The following is a 16,941-nucleotide window of genomic DNA, read 5'->3' as shown; positions in this document are numbered from 1 at the left end:
TAATTTATTAGACTTGTATGCCGCCCCTCTCTGGAGACTCAGGGCGGCTCACAACAACAATAACACAATCTAAATACAAATCTAATAATTAACACTATGGCTATTGTTTGTTTTGTTTTGTTTAAATTTATGGCCGCCCTTCTAATGGACTCACGGTGGCGTACAGAAATAAAACAAGAATACAAAGTTTTAAACCCCAATTATTTAAAAAACATTCGTTCACCGCTCATCCATAACTACTAGTATCCTACTGGCCAGAGCAGAGTGTTATCGCTCAGGGACTCCAGGCCTTGCCCAGCAAAGCTGAGTTTTTAAGGCCTTTCGGAAGGCCAAGAGAGTGGGGCCGGTGTGAATCTCTGCGGGGGAGTTGGTTCCAGAGGACCGGAGCTACCACAGAGAAGGCCCTTCCCCATGATCCCGCCAGCCGGCACTGTTTGGCTGACGGGACCTGGAGAAGGCTGACTTTGTGGGATCTAGTCGGTTGCTGGGATGTGTGAGGCAGGAGATGGTCCCATAAATAATCTGGTCCTAAGCAATGTAGGGCTTTATTTTGGGATGAATTTGGGGTGAGACCTGAAAATGAGAAGCGAGGATAACCTACCCTTTCTCTCCTGTCTATCAGGACAAACTACGGTTCGCATCGGGAACCAGCGAAAGGCAGCCAGGCCATTCTGCTTAAACCAATGCTAGATTTAGAAGTGCTGCCCGAACGATCTCTTGGGAATGAACAATGGGAATTCACCCTGGGTAAGTACCGGATCCCTGCCCTGTGGGGCTTTCCTCCCAGGATTAGGGAGAAAAATGAGACGAAACAGTCATTTCCTCCCAGAATCAGTGAAGGAAGGGAGAAAAGGTTGGAAGAAGCATTCATTGGCCCCAACGTTTTCATGTTTCTTTACTGGGTTGGACTTCAATCCCATCATCCACTACCAACAGAGCACCATCTGTGGGTGGAGGGAATCTCAGTCTTGACCAACCCATCTATTTGAAGGGGAAGACTCATCTCCAGGGCTGTTTGGAAGCTTACACTTAAGTAATTGACCGGGAACCTTTAAAACCCTGATGTGAACCTATGGCACACCTGCCACAGGTGGCACATGGACCCATATCGGAGGGCACATGAGGCTTTGACCTGTGTCAGCTCATGCGTGCGCTAGCCAGCTGATTTTCGACCTTGGGGGTGGCCGTTTCACCCTCCCTGAAGCCCCAGAGTACGAAAAACAGTCCAACGGGCTTCCGGTTTGCCCATTGTGCTGTTTTTCACGCTCCAGGGTTTCAGGAAGCTTCCCGGAAGCCTCCAGAGTGCAAAAAACAGCACAACGCAAAAACCAGAAGTCCGTTTTCTGAACTTCTGGTTTGTGCGTTTGGCTGTGTTTTCACTGTCCCAGGCTTCAGTGAGGCCTGTGCGCAAGTGTGGGGAGTGGAGGGATTGTGCGCATGTGCAGGAGCAGCGCGGAGAGTGCACAAGCATGGGGGGGGGCGGAGGGAATGGGTGCTAGCACACACGCACACACCTTTTTGGCATGGAAACCAAAAAAGGTTCGCGATTACTGCTTTAAACTAATCTCTCCATTTCAGTATCTTTATTAAGCTGGTGGACTTCCATTCCCAGAATTCATAGCATGGCTGGTTGGAGGATCCTGGGAGTTGAAGTCCATCCTGCTTAAATTGGCTAAGCTTGAAAAAAGTTGCTTTAAACTTCCCCATTTTTAGCGTTTTGCAAAGTGGAGATCTAACACAACGGTTTTAAAAGTTTTTATATGTATGTATACATTTGAAATGCACTTTGAAAATATAGGTAGTCCTGTGTTGAGTCCTGAATTTTTGTCCCCAAGTGGGACATTGGTTAAGCGAATTTCACCGCATTTTACGACCTTGATACAGTTGTTAGGTGGATCACTGTAGTTGTTAAATTAGTAACGTGGTTACTGAATAAATCTGGCTTTCCCCATTGGCTCGGCTCATCAGAAGGGACCACATAGAAACATAGAAACATAGAAACATAGAAGTCTGACGGCAGAAAAAGACCTCATGGTCCATCTAGTCTGCCCTTATACTATTTTCTGTATTTTATCTTAGGATGGATATATGTTTATCCCAGGCATGTTTAAATTCAGTTACTGTGGATTTATCTACCACGTCTGCTGGAAGTTTGTTCCAAGGATCTACTACTCTTTCAGTAAAATAATATTTTCTCATGTTGCTTTTGATCTTTCCCCCAACTAACTTCAGATTGTGTCCCCTTGTTCTTGTGTTCACTTTCCTATTAAAAACACTTCCCTCCTGGACCTTATTTAACCCTTTAATATATTTAAATGTTTCGATCATGTCCCCCCTTTTCCTTCTGTCCTCCAGACTATACAGATTGAGTTCATTAAGTCTTTCCTGATACGTTTTATGCTTAAGACCTTCCACCATTCTTGTAGCCCGTCTTTGGACCCGTTCAATTTTGTCAATATCTTTTTGTAGGTGAGGTCTCCAGAACTGAACACAGTATTCCAAATGTGGTCTCACCAGCATTCTATATAGTGGGATCATAATCTCCCTCTTCCTGCTTGTTATACCTCTAGCTATGCAGCCAAGCATCCTACTTGCTTTCCCTACCGCCTGACTGCACTGTTCACCCATTTTGAGACTGTCAGAAATCACTACCCCTAAATCCTTTTCTTTTGAAGTATTTGCCAACACAGAACTGCCAATACAACATGTGAAAAACAGTCATACGCCACTTTTCCGTGACTTCAAACCGTCACTAAATGAATTGTTGTAAGCCGAGGACTACCTGTATAAAGTAATAAAAGAAAGTAAAGCTAAGATGGGGGTATATTTTGCCATCTTTCCTGCCTGCATGTGGTAAAATTATCACCTTACTGAGCTTATCCTGAGGCTAGGATATTTTTTTTCGTTTGTTTGGTTTGTGTGTTTTTTTTAGTCTTCTTTTCCTTTTGCAAAACTCTGCTAAAGTATTTTAAGACAGCTTCCTGCCTTCTCTTGGCCTGTCCTTACAAGGGGTCGTGTTCTGTTTTGGTTTGGCTTTTGGGACTCCGGCGTGTATAGCAACATGTATCAGCCATCACATGGGTGTTGCTCAGATCACCTGGCACAGGGCCTTGTGGGAAGCTTGGTCTAAAAAGAGATGATGGGGTGTTTTTCCACATTCTGCTCCGGGTGCCGTATTTCGGAGAGAAACTGGCAGCCGGGATGCCAAGAAGAAGCGGTGAGGGTGACAGCTGTTGGGTTCCAGGAAGGGCGAGTTTGAGTTTTTACTCAAAGCTTTCTCACCAGCTTTCTTGGTGGCCTCCCAGGGTGGAAAGAAAGGCAGAGGAAGTGATCCGATCCTGACTTTGAAATAGATAGAAGATAGAATTCTTCTATAAATTAAGGAATTTGTTTTTTGGTGTGTATGCTGTCAGTGTACATAAAAGAAAAAGATGCATTTGTCAAGAATCAGGAGGTACCACACTTAATGATTGTCATAGGGGTCAAATAAGCAATGGAGAAACAATATTAATAAAAATCTTAAGGATACAAGCAACAAGTTGCAGTCATACAGTTCTAAGTGGGAGGAGATGGGTGTCAGGAATGATGAGAAAAAATTAGTAGTAATAGATTAGTTTGACAGTGTTGATGGAGTTATTTGTTTAGAAACATAGACGATTGACGGCAGAAAAAGACCTCCTGGTCCATCTAGTCTGCCCTTATACTATTTTCTGTATTTTATCTTTGGATGGATATATGTTTAGGACCCAAAATGGAAGATCATTTAGCAGATTCACAAGTCCTGGAAGGGACCTTCTAGGTCATCTAGTCCAACCCCCCGCCCAAGGAGGACACCCCACACCAGAGGCCTTCAAACTTGACAACTTTGTGAACTTCAACTTCTAAAATTCTCCACCCAGCTATGTGTTAAAATTATTGTGATGTTTTAAATATGAAAAAATTAATAAATAAAACATTTTTAAAGAAAAGCTGTATCTCAAAGTCCACCTTAATTAAATTAAATTGAAAATAAAAGATGCATTGTTTCACTTGTTTAAAGTTGCCAAGTTTGAAGACCTCTGCCCTACACCATTTCTGACCGATGGCAGTCCACTCTCTTCTTGAAAGCCTCCAGTGATGAAGCTCCCATAACTTCACTTGAACCCAAGTGAATCCTTGGAAAGAGGTCATCTCCATCGCAGAGAGATTCTGGGTGGTAGAAAAATTAAAATATTGAAACTTAAAAACACTGTAAAAAATGTTTAAAAGGCCAAGGTACTATGCTGAATTATTTATTTTTTTATTTATTTATTACTTGGATTTGTATGCCTGGCCAATATCCTTATCTTCTTAATTTAATATAATTTAATATAATTTAATTGACTTCTGTGCCACTCAATCCCATGGGATTCAGGGCAGCTTACAACAATAAATACAATACTATAGTAAAAAAAGTCAAATAATAAATACTAAAAACAGTAAAAACCCACTTTAAAACCCGACCAACTATCCAATCAAACAAACATGCAGTACATACCAAATCAATCTTAGCACTCTTTAAAAGACAAAATGGAATGTAGTCCTTGACTTACAACTGTTCATTTAATGATCATTTCAAGTTACAACAGCCCAGATCAAAATGACTTATGACCATTTTTCACATATGGCCATTTTTCACACGTATGTCCTTGGTGCTTCCTGTGTGATCAAAATTCAGATGCTAGGCAGCTGGTTCAGACTTACGACCGTTGCCGTGTCCCAGGGTCATGTGATCCCCTTTTGCAATCTCCTGACAACCAAAGTTAAGGGAGAAGCCCAATTCACTTAACGACCATGTAACTTCATTTATCAACTGCATTGATTCACTTAACAACTCCAGCCAAACAAAGGTTGTAAAATGCTCAAACAGTTTAGCCTTATGAACAGTTTTGTTAGAGGGAGAAACAGGACGAAAAATAATTTTAGAAACCCACGACTGAAAGGAAGAATCAAATATACTTTCGTCTTGGTTTCAGTATCGAATTTGCATTACCAGAATTTCTTATTGGGTCGCTTTGAAACCTGGGTTATTTTTATGTCCAGAGTGTCTGCTGGGGACTTTATTTGAGGTGAAGTGAAATGCTAATCACATACATGCTGTTCTTGTTTAGTGACCAACTACAGTTACAACGGTGATCGAAAAGCAACTTAACAATCAATATTTGCATTTACTTTTTCTTCCCCAACTTTCTGGAGAATCAATGAAAAATAAAATATAGGTCATCCTTAACTTGCCACAACTGAGTCCCAAAAATTCCATTACTAAACAAGACAGTTGTTAAGTGAGGCTTGCTCTGTTTTAAGACCTTTCTTGCCACAGCTGCCAAGTGAACCACTGCAGTTGTTAGCAACACTGTTGTTAAGTGAATGTGGCTTCCCCCATTGATTGTGCTTGTCAGAAGGTCATAAAAGGGGGTCACATGTGTGACCATCATAAGTATGGGTCAGTTACCACGTGTCTGGATTTTGATCATGATCACGTGCCCATGCAATGGTCTGCAGTGGTCGTAAGTGTGAAAAATGGCCATGCCACTAAATGCATGGTTGCAAATCAAGGACTGCTTTTTTAAAAAAAAAAATAGTTTATTTATAAATATGATAAAAAGGGAAAAGGGAATAAAGGAAGAGATGGGGGGGAAGGAAATCTTAGGTAGGGCAAGAAAGGGAAGATAAGGGAAAGAGTACAAAGTCAAACAATTGTGATAATACATTGTAGTACATTATAATACATATAGCTTATAATACACATGTTTCTTGGAAGAAGTATTCTATTTCTTAATTTCTTATTTCTTATATATATACGTTAAGTCTTGTTTTGACAAAAATGTTATATTTCCTAAGAAAATTGTAGACATACAATAAGTAGAAAGTAGATAAGGTTGTATTAACAAAAGAAGAGGAGGAAAAGGAGAAGAAAAGGGAAAAAAGAAAAATCTGCGTTTAACGCAGACGTTTTTAGGGACGACTTTTGTCAGGAAGTAGTATGGGGAGTATATAAATAGTATGATAAATAGGTATAGAAGTTGGTTATGTTATTAGAGGTTGTTAGTGTTATAGTGTATATTGAATTGGTTGAAGACAGATAAAAAGAGATATGATGTGAATTTTATTGCAAATTTAATTGGTTTTTGGTGCTCCATTTTTAAATTGGTTTGAAATTAATTTAAGTGTTCGAAGGTGCAGTTGGTAGGTTGATGAAATAGCGATTTTATAATAAGTAATTTTGATATTTTTTTTGTGAAACCCATTTATACCAATTTTCCCAAATTTCGTAGTATTCTGAGTCATTTTTGTTTTGTGCTTCCATTGCTGTTTTAGACAATTCAGCGCATTCTATAATTTTTGTAATTATTACAAAAAAGGAAGGTATTTGATCGCGTTTCCAAAAGGAGGCATAGGATATTCTAGCTGCTGTTATAATTTGTAGGATGAGATATTTTTGTGGCTTAGTAAGGTTTTGCCTAAATATACCTAAAAGGTAAAGCTCAGGTTTAAGTGGAAGTTTAATTGACATGACTTGGTCGATTAGATTTTGAATTGTTATCCAATATTTTTGTGCAAGTGGGCATGTCCACCGTGTGTGGTAATATGTTCCCGGTTTAGTTTTGCATTTCCAGCAGGTAGGTGAAAAGTTAGGGAACATTTTGGATATTCTTGCTGGGGGCAAATGCCATCGATAAAACATTTTCATCTGGTTCTCTTTATAGGACATTGCCATTGTCATTTTGTAATTTAGTGTCCATGTTTTCTCCCACTCAATTAAGTTGATCGTATACCCAAAATTTTGAGCAAGATTTGACTTGTTCTTCAGGGTTTTCTTGTATTAGTAAGTAATTATATAATTTTGAAATCATTTTTGTAGAAGGGCCGAAAAGAATCGTATCTATTACATTGTCGTTTTGGAATCCAAATTGTTTTTTGTGTTGTTCGTATTTCAATTTGATTTGTAGATATGTTAGCCAATCTATGTTAATTCCTTGGTCATTCAATTGTTGTTTGGGTATAAGAGCATTTGATTTGTCGAGTAATTGATGGTATCTCAAAATTTTAGAGTGGGAGAAAAGGTTAAGGAAAATTAGTAATTCGTTGGGAGATATCCATTTTGGTATTGAAATATAGTAATTTTTTTTTATAGTAAACCAAATTGCTATTATTGTTTTACGCAAATAATGATTTTTAAAGTATTTGGGTATTTTATGATAGTCTGTTGTTAAAAAAGCGTGCCACCCAGCAAGAAGATCGAAACCTTCTAGTGTTAGAAGTCTTGTATTTTGAAGAGTGATCCAATCTTTTATCATTGTTATTATAGTAGCTTGGTAGTAAATATAGAAATCCGGGAGTCCAAGTCCACCAAGGACTGCTTATGTCACAAGAAAAATAATTCAAATGGGAAAAATCAAGGAGGGAGTGAAAAAAAAAAGGATAAAAAAGGGAAAGGTTGGAGACAATCAAATTTTGCTAGCAGATAGTTTAAAATAGCCATATAAGTAGTTTCTGTTTAGTGAGTGCCTCGTTTAGCGACCGTTCACAAGTGGTTTTGGAAACGTAGCTTTTTGAGCAATCTTCACATTTTATGGCCTTTGATGTGGTCAAAAATACAGTTATTGAGCAACTGCTTCACTTAATGACCAAATTGTCAGTCCCAGTTATGGTTGCTAAATGAGGACTCCCTGTACTTTTATTTCCATACCGTAGCTGCTTTTAAAAGTTTAGTCTGTCTGGGTTAGATGCATGGGTTAAACAGAATGCTCTTCTTGCCTAGGATGCTAATGAAGGCTGCCTTAAACCTCTAGATTTCTTCACTTTGTTACCCAAAGGCAGAGGAGGGAGGGTTACATGGTTGAGTGAAATCCTTCCACCCAGTTGTAACTTTTGGATGATGGATTGCATCAGGGCAGCGTCTCTCTACCTTGACAGCTTGGTTTAGATTAGATTAACAGAGTTGGAAGGGTCCTTGGAGGTCATCCAGTCCAACCCCTTCCCCCCCCAGGAGACCCTACACTATTTATGACTAATGGCAGTCCAATCTCTTCCAAGTGATAAAGCTCCCACAACTTTCGAAGGCATGTTTATTCCATTGGTTGATTGTTCTCATTGTCAGAAAACTTTTTATTTTCCAGGTTGAATCAGTTGATCAGTTTCTATCCATTATTCCTTGTCCTGCCTTCAGGTTCTTTGGAAAATAGCTTGACCCCCTCCTCTCTGTGGCAGCCCCTCAAATCAGGGAGGAAGGAGTGAAAAAAAAGGATAAAAAAGGGAAAAGTTGGAGAAAATCAAATTTTGCTAGCAGTTGGTTTAAAATAGCCGTATAAGTAGTTTCTGTTGCCCTGTCTCCCCTGGCCCTTCTCTTCACTAGACCAGCCGTGCCCAGTTCCTGTAATTGTTCTTCATATGTTTCTAGCCTCCAGTCCCTTAATCATCCTGGTTGCTCTTCCTTGGACTCTTTCTAGAGCCTCAACATCTTTTTTATAGTGTGGTGACCAAAACTGGATGCTAGGGTGGACTTAGTAAGGCTTATAGAGTGAAATTAGTATGGTACCTCTGTTGATCTTGATTGCATCCTTCTATTAATGCAACTTAGGTTTGGGTTGGCTTTTTTGGCTTTCGCTGCACACTGCTAGCTCATATTTTGCTGGTTGTCCATTAAGACACCAAGATTTCTCTCACAGTTCCTGCTATTAAGCTTGTATGTAGGTGTACTTCGGGGGTTTTCTTGCCTAGGTTCTTCAAAATGGGTGGACTTCAACTTCCAGAATTATTAACAGATCAACTTCTCCCTTATTTATCTACATTGACGCTTTTCTGCAAATCTCAGAATGGGGTAATTTCCCGTTTCCTCCTCACTTGTGTCTTCTTCAGCTCCAGAAAAAAAAGCCATTTTATTCGCCTAGCATCCTGTTTTAATTTCATACGCATTGTTCTATTTTTATCTGCATTTTAATCACTGTTTGCTCTTCTGTGTTGCTTCTGCGGTGGTCAGCATCGATGTCTTGTGGAGGAAAGAAGCTGACTTGGGGCTTTATCCCTTGGCAAGGCAGTTGTAAAACACAACACCTCAATTTTGGTTTTCCTGTGGTTCTAAACTGGGCAGGCTTGGCTGAAACTTTTTCTATTTATTCTACAGCTAGTCGTCAACTTACGACCCCCCAAGTTTCTGTTGCTAAGCGAAACAGTGGTTAAGTGAATGTTGCCCCATTTTACGACCTTGCTTACCACCAGGGTTAAGTGAGTGGCGGCAGTTGTTAAGTTGTTGTTGTTGTTGCTATTATTTATTAGATTTGTAGGCTGTCCCTCTCTGAAGACTCGGGGCAGCTCACAGAATAGATATAAACATAAGCATGTAGCACAAATCCATTAATGTAAAATACAACTAAAAACTCTAATGTAATACGCTGTAACACTGTTGTTAAGTGAATATGGCTTCCCCGTTGACTTTGCTTATCAGAAATTCGCAAAAAACTGCAACCGTCATAAATCTGAGTCAGTTGTCAATCATGTGATTGTGAGGATTCAATTCAATTCAATTTATTAGATTTGTATGCCACCCCTCTCCGAAGACTCGGGGCGGCTCACAACAACAATAAAAACAGTATAACAATGGAACAAACCTAATAATAAAATTACATTAAAAAACCCCAACAATTTAAAAACCATACAACACATACATACCAAAGATAAAATATAAGAAAGCCTGGGGGAGATGTCTTAATTCCCCCATGCCTGGCGATATAGGTGGGTCTTGAGTAACTTGCAAAAGACAAGGAGGGTGGGGGCCGTTCTAATCTCCGGGGGAGTTGATTCCAGAGGGCTGGGGCCGCCACAGAGAAGGCTCTTTCCCTGGGGCCCGCCAAACGACATTGTTTGGTCGACGGGACCTGGAGAAGGCCAACTCTGTGGGACCTTATCGGCGGCTGGGATTCGTGCGGTAGAAGGCGGTTCCAGAGGTATTCTGGTCCAATCCCATGAAGTGCTTTAATGCTGCGATGGTGGTGTGAAAAATTGTCACGAGTCACCTTTTTCAATTTGTTGCAACTCCAAACAGACATTAAGCAAGTGGTTTCTGTAGATCCTGGAACAGCTTTCTTTAGGCCTGTGATGGTGAACCTATGGCACACATGCCACAGGTGGCAGGGGGAACCATATCGGAGGGCATGCAAGGTGTTGCCCTATGTCAGTGATGCCGAACCTTTTTTCACTCAGGTGCCAAAAGCGTGCGCGCACACACTACGTGCCTGCGTGAGTGTCCACACCCATAATTCAATGCCTGGGGAAGGTGAAAATTGCCTCCCCTTGCTCCCCTGAAGGTCCTATGGTGGCCAAAACAGCCTGTTTCCCAACTTCTGGTGGGCCCAGTAGGCCCGTTTTTCACCCTCTTCTGGCTCCAGAAGCTTTCCTGGAGCCCAGGGAGGGCAAAAACACCCTCGCCCATCCTCCTGGAGGCTCTCCAGAAGACAAAAACACCCTCCCAGGGATTCCCTTCATTTTTGCCGGCGCTGCTTTGAATCCCAGCGAGGGGAGCTCAGGGGAATCCCCACGCTTCAGCTGACAACAGAAGTCCAGAGATGGGAGTTTCCCAGCGAGGGGAGCCTCAGGGGAATCCCTGCGCTTCGGCTGACAATGGAAGTCCGGAGGCAGAGCATCCCAGCGGCGGCGGCTTGGGTTCGTAAAGTGAAAATTATAGTGAATGACCCCAAGATATGGTAGATGCAGCAACACAACTTTATTAACATAACAGAACCTCAGTCAGGGAACTGAGAACAATACACCCTGACAGGTTATTTATACTTATTGAACAACCAATAGGAAACCCACCTTGTTCCCACCAAACTAGCGCCCCCTGTTGTTGCCAGGGATATGACAAAAATAGTTCGGAAGAAGAGGCAAAAAAATCTTAAGCACCGGGCTCGTATCACGAGAAGTTCGTATGAAGAGGGGTTCGTAAGACAAGGTATCACTGTATAAGGTGCACTGCGTATAAGACACACCTGTGTTTTTGGGGAGGAAAATGGGGGAAAGAATCTGTTTATGATATATTCATCTGGCTAGCATCCTTAGTCTGGTTAGCTTCAGCACAATATTTTATCTCCTGGTTAGGGCTTTAAAAAATCCTTGTTCTGAGAGAGTAACAATGAAAGAGCTTGCAAGCCAGTAAGAGCTGGGAACATCATTAGCACCTGGTTAGGGCTGAAAAGAAACTTTCAGAGCAAGTAAAGCAATGAAAAAAACCTTCAAAGACTTGGAAAACATTCTTTGCAGAGAGTAGCAATGAAAAAGCTTGCAAGGTAAAAGCTGGGAAGATCCTTAGCACTTAGTTAGGACTGCAAAAAAAGCTTCAAAAAAAGCTACATTCCGCATATAAGACACACCCAAATTTTCACCCTCTTTTAGGGAGGGAAAAGGTGTGTCTTATACTGTCCTCCCAAAAATAGGTTATGTTTATATACAGAAGTGGTATTTAGCCGATTTGGCCGGTTCAGGCAAACGGGTGGTAGCAATCTGAGGGGTGTGCCCACCTGCCCTGGTGCTATGTCATCCTATTTAGCCATGTTTTCAAGACGGGCGCATGCGTGCGAGCGGCACGAGTGAGCAAAGTGCATGTGCAGAAGGCCACATGCATGTTCAGAAGATGCCGTGACCGAAGCGAGCACAAGCGCACACTTACATGGGCAAACTGATAGGGGAAATTACAGGAATCCCACCTCTGTTTATGTAGTGTGTATTGGAGGTGTTACAGTGCTGGGACTCTTGGTTAAGTTGCTACCCAAAGAACTGTATGCCATATCATGAATACGGTGATCCCTCGTTTTTCATGGGGGATGCGTTCCAAGACCACCCGTGAAAAATGAATTTCCGTGAAGTAGAGGAAAGATAGTTTTTTATGTATTTAACGAGTATTTGGACTTTTAAACCCACCATTTATAGTCATTCTATAATGTTTCTCAGCTGCAAGTACATGTGATAACCTACCAGTTTCTTTAATAGAGTTCAGTAGTACTGTAGAAGAATTTTATGAATTTTAATGGATTTAAAATTTTCAATGGACTTAATGGATTTAAGCCCCCTTTAAAAACCCGTGAAGTAGCGAATCTGCAAAAGATGAACCGTGAAGTAGCGAGGGATTACTGTGAATGTGTGTGTGTGTATTTGTTTTTGTAGATTTTCCTGGGTACAGGTATGAAAGTCTTGGCATATTCGGGTTTCATCCCATGTAGGATTCAGAGATTTCTGGCGATGTTTCGACAAGGTCCCACTCGTCATCTTCAGGCTGATGCTTCTATCCTTGTTCTAGGGCGAACACTGAACAATTATGGGACTTAGTGGTCAGAGGATGATGGGGAATTAGAGGAGGAGGACCCCCTGTTAGATGCAAGAGTCAGAAGAATGTGGTCTAGACAGGAATATGTGAAAAGCAAAGCAAATGTTCTTGGCATTAATAGATCTATGGGACAGCTGGCCACGCCTTGCCAGTATATAAGAGACTTTCTAAGGGAAAGTGGGCATGACCATCTCAGAGGTTTCAGGTGCCATTGCAGTCATAAGTTGAGAACTGCCTGTATTGGGGTTGTCGTCCAGCTGTGGAAGGCTTTGGATCATCTCAAAGATAGGGAAACAAGGCGTAGAAAGATTTTACTCTTGGGATGTTTTGCTAACTGGTGAGAGGTTTCTCAGGAAAAGCAGTTTGAGGAACATGAGTTAAGCAAGAGCTAGCAGCAATAGGTTATTTAGGACTATGCAACAGTTGGCTTCAAGGAAAAAGAGATGGTTCAGCAACACACAACACACCAGAGGCACGTGTTAGCCACTCAAATGTGTGTGTGTGTGTGTGTGTCTTTTCCTGGGGTTGCAGGCTCCTTTCTACAATGGCACAATAATTTCTGGATCTGTAGTTGCTTCAAAAAGAAATTTGCAAAAAAGATTCTCCAGTGTTCTGGGTTACCTGGTCCTAACCAGAAGCCCCCCGTTCAATTCTGCAGCCGACTGGAAATCCGGTTTCCCCACCGTAGAGTCTCCTCCTAGCACGGCATCTTTTCCTTTTACCCACCAGCAACGGGGGGCCACAGCAGAGGAGTGAAGGAGCCACATGCGGCTCCAGAGCCACAGGTTGCTGACTCCTGCCCTAGGACTGTAATTGAGGCCAGAATTGCGGTTGTAATTTGTTCTTCATTAACTGGATCATCACTCCTTTTGCAAGGGGGTTGTTAAGTGAATCCATGGTTGTTAAGTGATGAACCTATGGTCTGCAATGAGCGTTATGTTTTGGAGAATCCCGATCTCTGGCAAAAAGCATAAATAGTGGCTATAGGGCTCTGCAAATGGCCGTAAATGCGAGTCGGTTCCCGAATGTCCGAATTGCGATGTGATCTCAGACCTTATTTGCCATGGTCGTTAAATAAATCACTGTAGTTGCTAAGTGAATCATGTCTTGCATGGGTGCCCCCATCACCACTGTACAGGTAGTCCTCAACTTACCGCCATTCATTTATTGACTGAAGTTAGAACAACATCAGAAAAAATACCGTATTTTATAGAGTATAAGACACTTCCCTCCCTAAAAGAGGCTGAAAATTTGGGTGCAACACGATTGGATGGCATAGAAGTTGAATTAATAAAGCTTTTTTTCCAGCCCCAATGAGGTGCCAACAATCTTCCCCGCTCTTCCAGACTTGCAGGCTTTTTTCATTCCTACTCCCTCTGAATAAGTTTTTTTTCCAGCCCTAATCAGGGGATAAAATAATGTGCTGAAGCTGACCAGACTAAGGACGCTAGCCAGATAAATACCTGGTAGGTAGATTTCTCCCCCCTATTTTCCTCCCCCAAAACTAAGGTGCGTCTTATACTATGAAAAATACAGTATATTAGAGCTGTTTTTCACACTTACGACTATTGCAGTGATTTCCACAGTGACATGATCAAAATGTGGATGGTTTTGCAACCAGTTCATATTTATGACAGTTGCAGTTCAGTGCCTGAAGTTGCGCTTCCAGTTGTGGTCATAAGTCTAGGAGGAGTGGATTACATAGCTACGCAAATGGAGTCCTTACTCAAATCACATCTGCAAATTCTGGGTTTTTTTCCTTCTTATGTGAATGGGGGACCTTTGTCAGTATAGGTAGTTCTTGACCTACGACCACAGTTGAGCCCAAAATTTCTATTATTAAGTGAAACATTTCCTAAGCGGGTTTTGCCCCGTTTTATGACTTTTCTTGTCCCAGTTGTTAAGTGAATCACTGCAGTTCTTAAAATTAGTAACACAGTTGTTAAGTTGTTAATAGGGCTTCCCCCATTGACTTTGCTTGTCAGGAGGTCGCAAAAGGGGATCGCATGGCTCCGGGAGACTGCAACCATCATAAAGTCTGAATTTTGATCATGTGACCATGGGGAATGCTGCAGTGGCCGTAAGTGTGAAAAACGGTCGTAAGTTCCTTTCTTTGAATGGTTGAAAGTCAAGGATTTATTCATAAATCAATTTATTCAGGATCGTCTGTCTAAGTTTCTCATCTGAACTCAAACATTTATCTTGATTTCCTGTTTTTCACAAATGCTGAAACGGTCACTAAATGAACTGCTGCCAGCCGTGGACTATCTATGCCTGGTTGGGATGGAAAGAGTCCACAATTCCCTGCTTCCATGGTCGCCCTTAAAAGCCTTCGAGCTCTTGACTTTATCATTAAGAAGAGCAGCTTCAGCTGTAGTTCCTTGTGACGGTCAGAGACCAAAAATATTAACCGAACACTTAATACACATTTAATACGGTGACTAAAACCAACCAGGTCAGGGAAGCATTCATTATCTAGTCCATCAACCCTGGTATAAATCCCGCTGGCATTCTGCTGCAATTTAGAGACATTTAGAGAAATTAAGTCCCTCCGACCTGGCAGTCAGCACAGAGGATGGAAGTGAGTGTCCTGGAAAATTCACTGCTAATGGGTTGATGTAACCTGCATAGATGTTCTTACAGAGAGCACAAAATAAATAACTTCCTGTTTCAGACCATGAAATGCTTTATATATTTGGGGCAATTTGTGAATCTTCTAGCCAGTTCTAACTCAGTTGGCAAACTGAGCATACCATGATTTAACACAAAGCTGGGCCAACCAATTTAACAGATGGCATTAGGGCATCTTTTCTCTACCTTGACACCTTTGTTTAGATTAGATTAACAGAGATGCAAGGGACCTTGTAGGTCATCTAGTCCAACCTCCCACCCAAGCAGGAGATTCTACACCATTTCTGGCAAATGGTAGTCCTGTCTCTTGTTGAGAGCTTCCAATGATGAAGCTCTCACGACTTCCGAAGGCAACTTCTGTTTCATCAGTTGATTGCTCTCACTGTCAAAAAACCTCCTCCTTAGTTCCAGGTTGAATCTCTCTTGATTAATTTCCTTGTCTAGCCTTCAGGTGCTTTGGAAAACAGGTTGACCCCCTCCTCTCTGTGGCAGCCCCTCAAATACTGGAAGGCTGCTATCATGTCTCCCCTGGTCCTTCTTTTCACCAGACTAGCCATGCCCAGTTCCTGTAACCATTCATCGTATGTTTTAGCCTCTAGTCCTCTAATCATCCTGGTTGCTTTTTTCTGCACTCTTTCTAGAGCAATGGTTCTCAAGCTGGGGGTCGGGACCCCTTTGGGGGTCAAACGACCGTTTTACAGGGGTCGCCTAAGACCATGGGAAAAGACAAATTTCCACTGGTGTTAGGGACCAAAGCTTCCATTCTGGCGCCTTGGAACATATTTTTACAATTTGACCAATCAGGCGTTTACAGAAGGGGTGTCCCTCTGACCTTCCTGCCAATCAGCTTAAAGCTCTGTTGGGAGAATTGGCGTTAGACTTATGGTTGGGGGTCACCACAACATGAGGGGCTGCGGCATTAGAAAGGTTGAGAACCACTGTGTCTCAACCTCTTATTTATGGTGTGGGGACCAAAACTGGATGCAATGTTCTAGGTGTGATCTCACTAAGGCTTTATAGACTGGTATTAATACCTTCCTTGATCTTGATTGTATCCCTTTGTTAATGCAACCAGGTTGCTGTGTGTCATTGCGACAGTCGCACCTTGCACACATCACAACAAAATTCTTCATTGAGAAATGGGGGCAAAACACCAGGAAGTTGCAGCTGATTGAGTGACTTAGTCAACTTTGGAAAAATATTTTTCTTCACCCTTGAATTGGGTTTGGCTATTGAGGGTTGCATACAAGTTTTGTATAATATGCGTTGTTGGCCAACACTTGATCTTCAAGTGTCTTGTTTGTTTCCTACAAGTCCACTGTGCAAACACTTCTTAACAGAAATTGTTCTCCAATATCTCTGGTTCGTATTTTTGAGCATAGCCTGCAGAGATGCCTTTAAACTTTTAAAGTATTAATCCCAATAAGATACTTTAAAAAGCATTAAGTTAATGAGAGAATGTATTAGGGTAAACTAAACCCTTAAATATCTTTGACCAAACTAAAGCTACTTCATAATGAAGCTGGCTTTAACTTTCCAGATTTTCAATAATATCCTTGGTCCTTTATTTTAATATCAATATTCTTTTAGAACAAATACTTTGATGAGAATGTTGCCTTCTAGAGAGAAATCCTAGCTCAAAAATAATATTGAAAGTTTCCCGCTTTGAAGTTGTCAGACATATTTGGTCATTGACAAATAAGCAGTTGTGTTTTGATTGCAAATCTCGTCAGAAATTAAGATAACCCAAATCTGAAAATTGTGGGGAAGATGTTTTACTGGAAGTCTTGGACCAAACAAGGAATCATCACAATTTTCAGATTTGGTTCTGTTAATGGCTATTTTGGAGACCTTGAGTGTTGCATCTTGAATTTGATTTCTATACAACATTTCTTTGATAATATATACAGCTGGAATATGCATTAACTAAACAGTGCAGTATGGATATTTGAAAAGCCTCCAAGGTACCTGCTGTT

The 16,941-nt window shown here is 41.4% G+C and overlaps 1 protein-coding gene across 3 annotated transcripts in view; it reads left to right on the top strand.

Annotated features, from left to right (window-relative positions):
* Positions 1-16,941, top strand: part of LOC139155807 (phagosome assembly factor 1) — a 73,961-nt gene that overhangs the window by 1,938 nt on the left and 55,082 nt on the right. For all 3 annotated transcript variants that reach the window (XM_070731091.1, XM_070731092.1, XM_070731093.1), the window contains exon 2: positions 623-747. In XM_070731091.1, coding sequence (XP_070587192.1) covers positions 684-747 — 64 coding nt within the window. In that variant the 5' untranslated portion in view covers positions 623-683. The remainder of the gene's footprint in view (positions 1-622; positions 748-16,941) is intronic.

Source organism: Erythrolamprus reginae, unplaced genomic scaffold, assembly GCF_031021105.1.
Source record: "Erythrolamprus reginae isolate rEryReg1 unplaced genomic scaffold, rEryReg1.hap1 H_64, whole genome shotgun sequence".
NCBI lineage: Eukaryota > Metazoa > Chordata > Lepidosauria > Squamata > Dipsadidae > Erythrolamprus > Erythrolamprus reginae.
The sequence above is the reverse complement of the archived record's forward strand: the minus strand, read 5'-3'. Positions and strand labels throughout refer to the sequence as shown.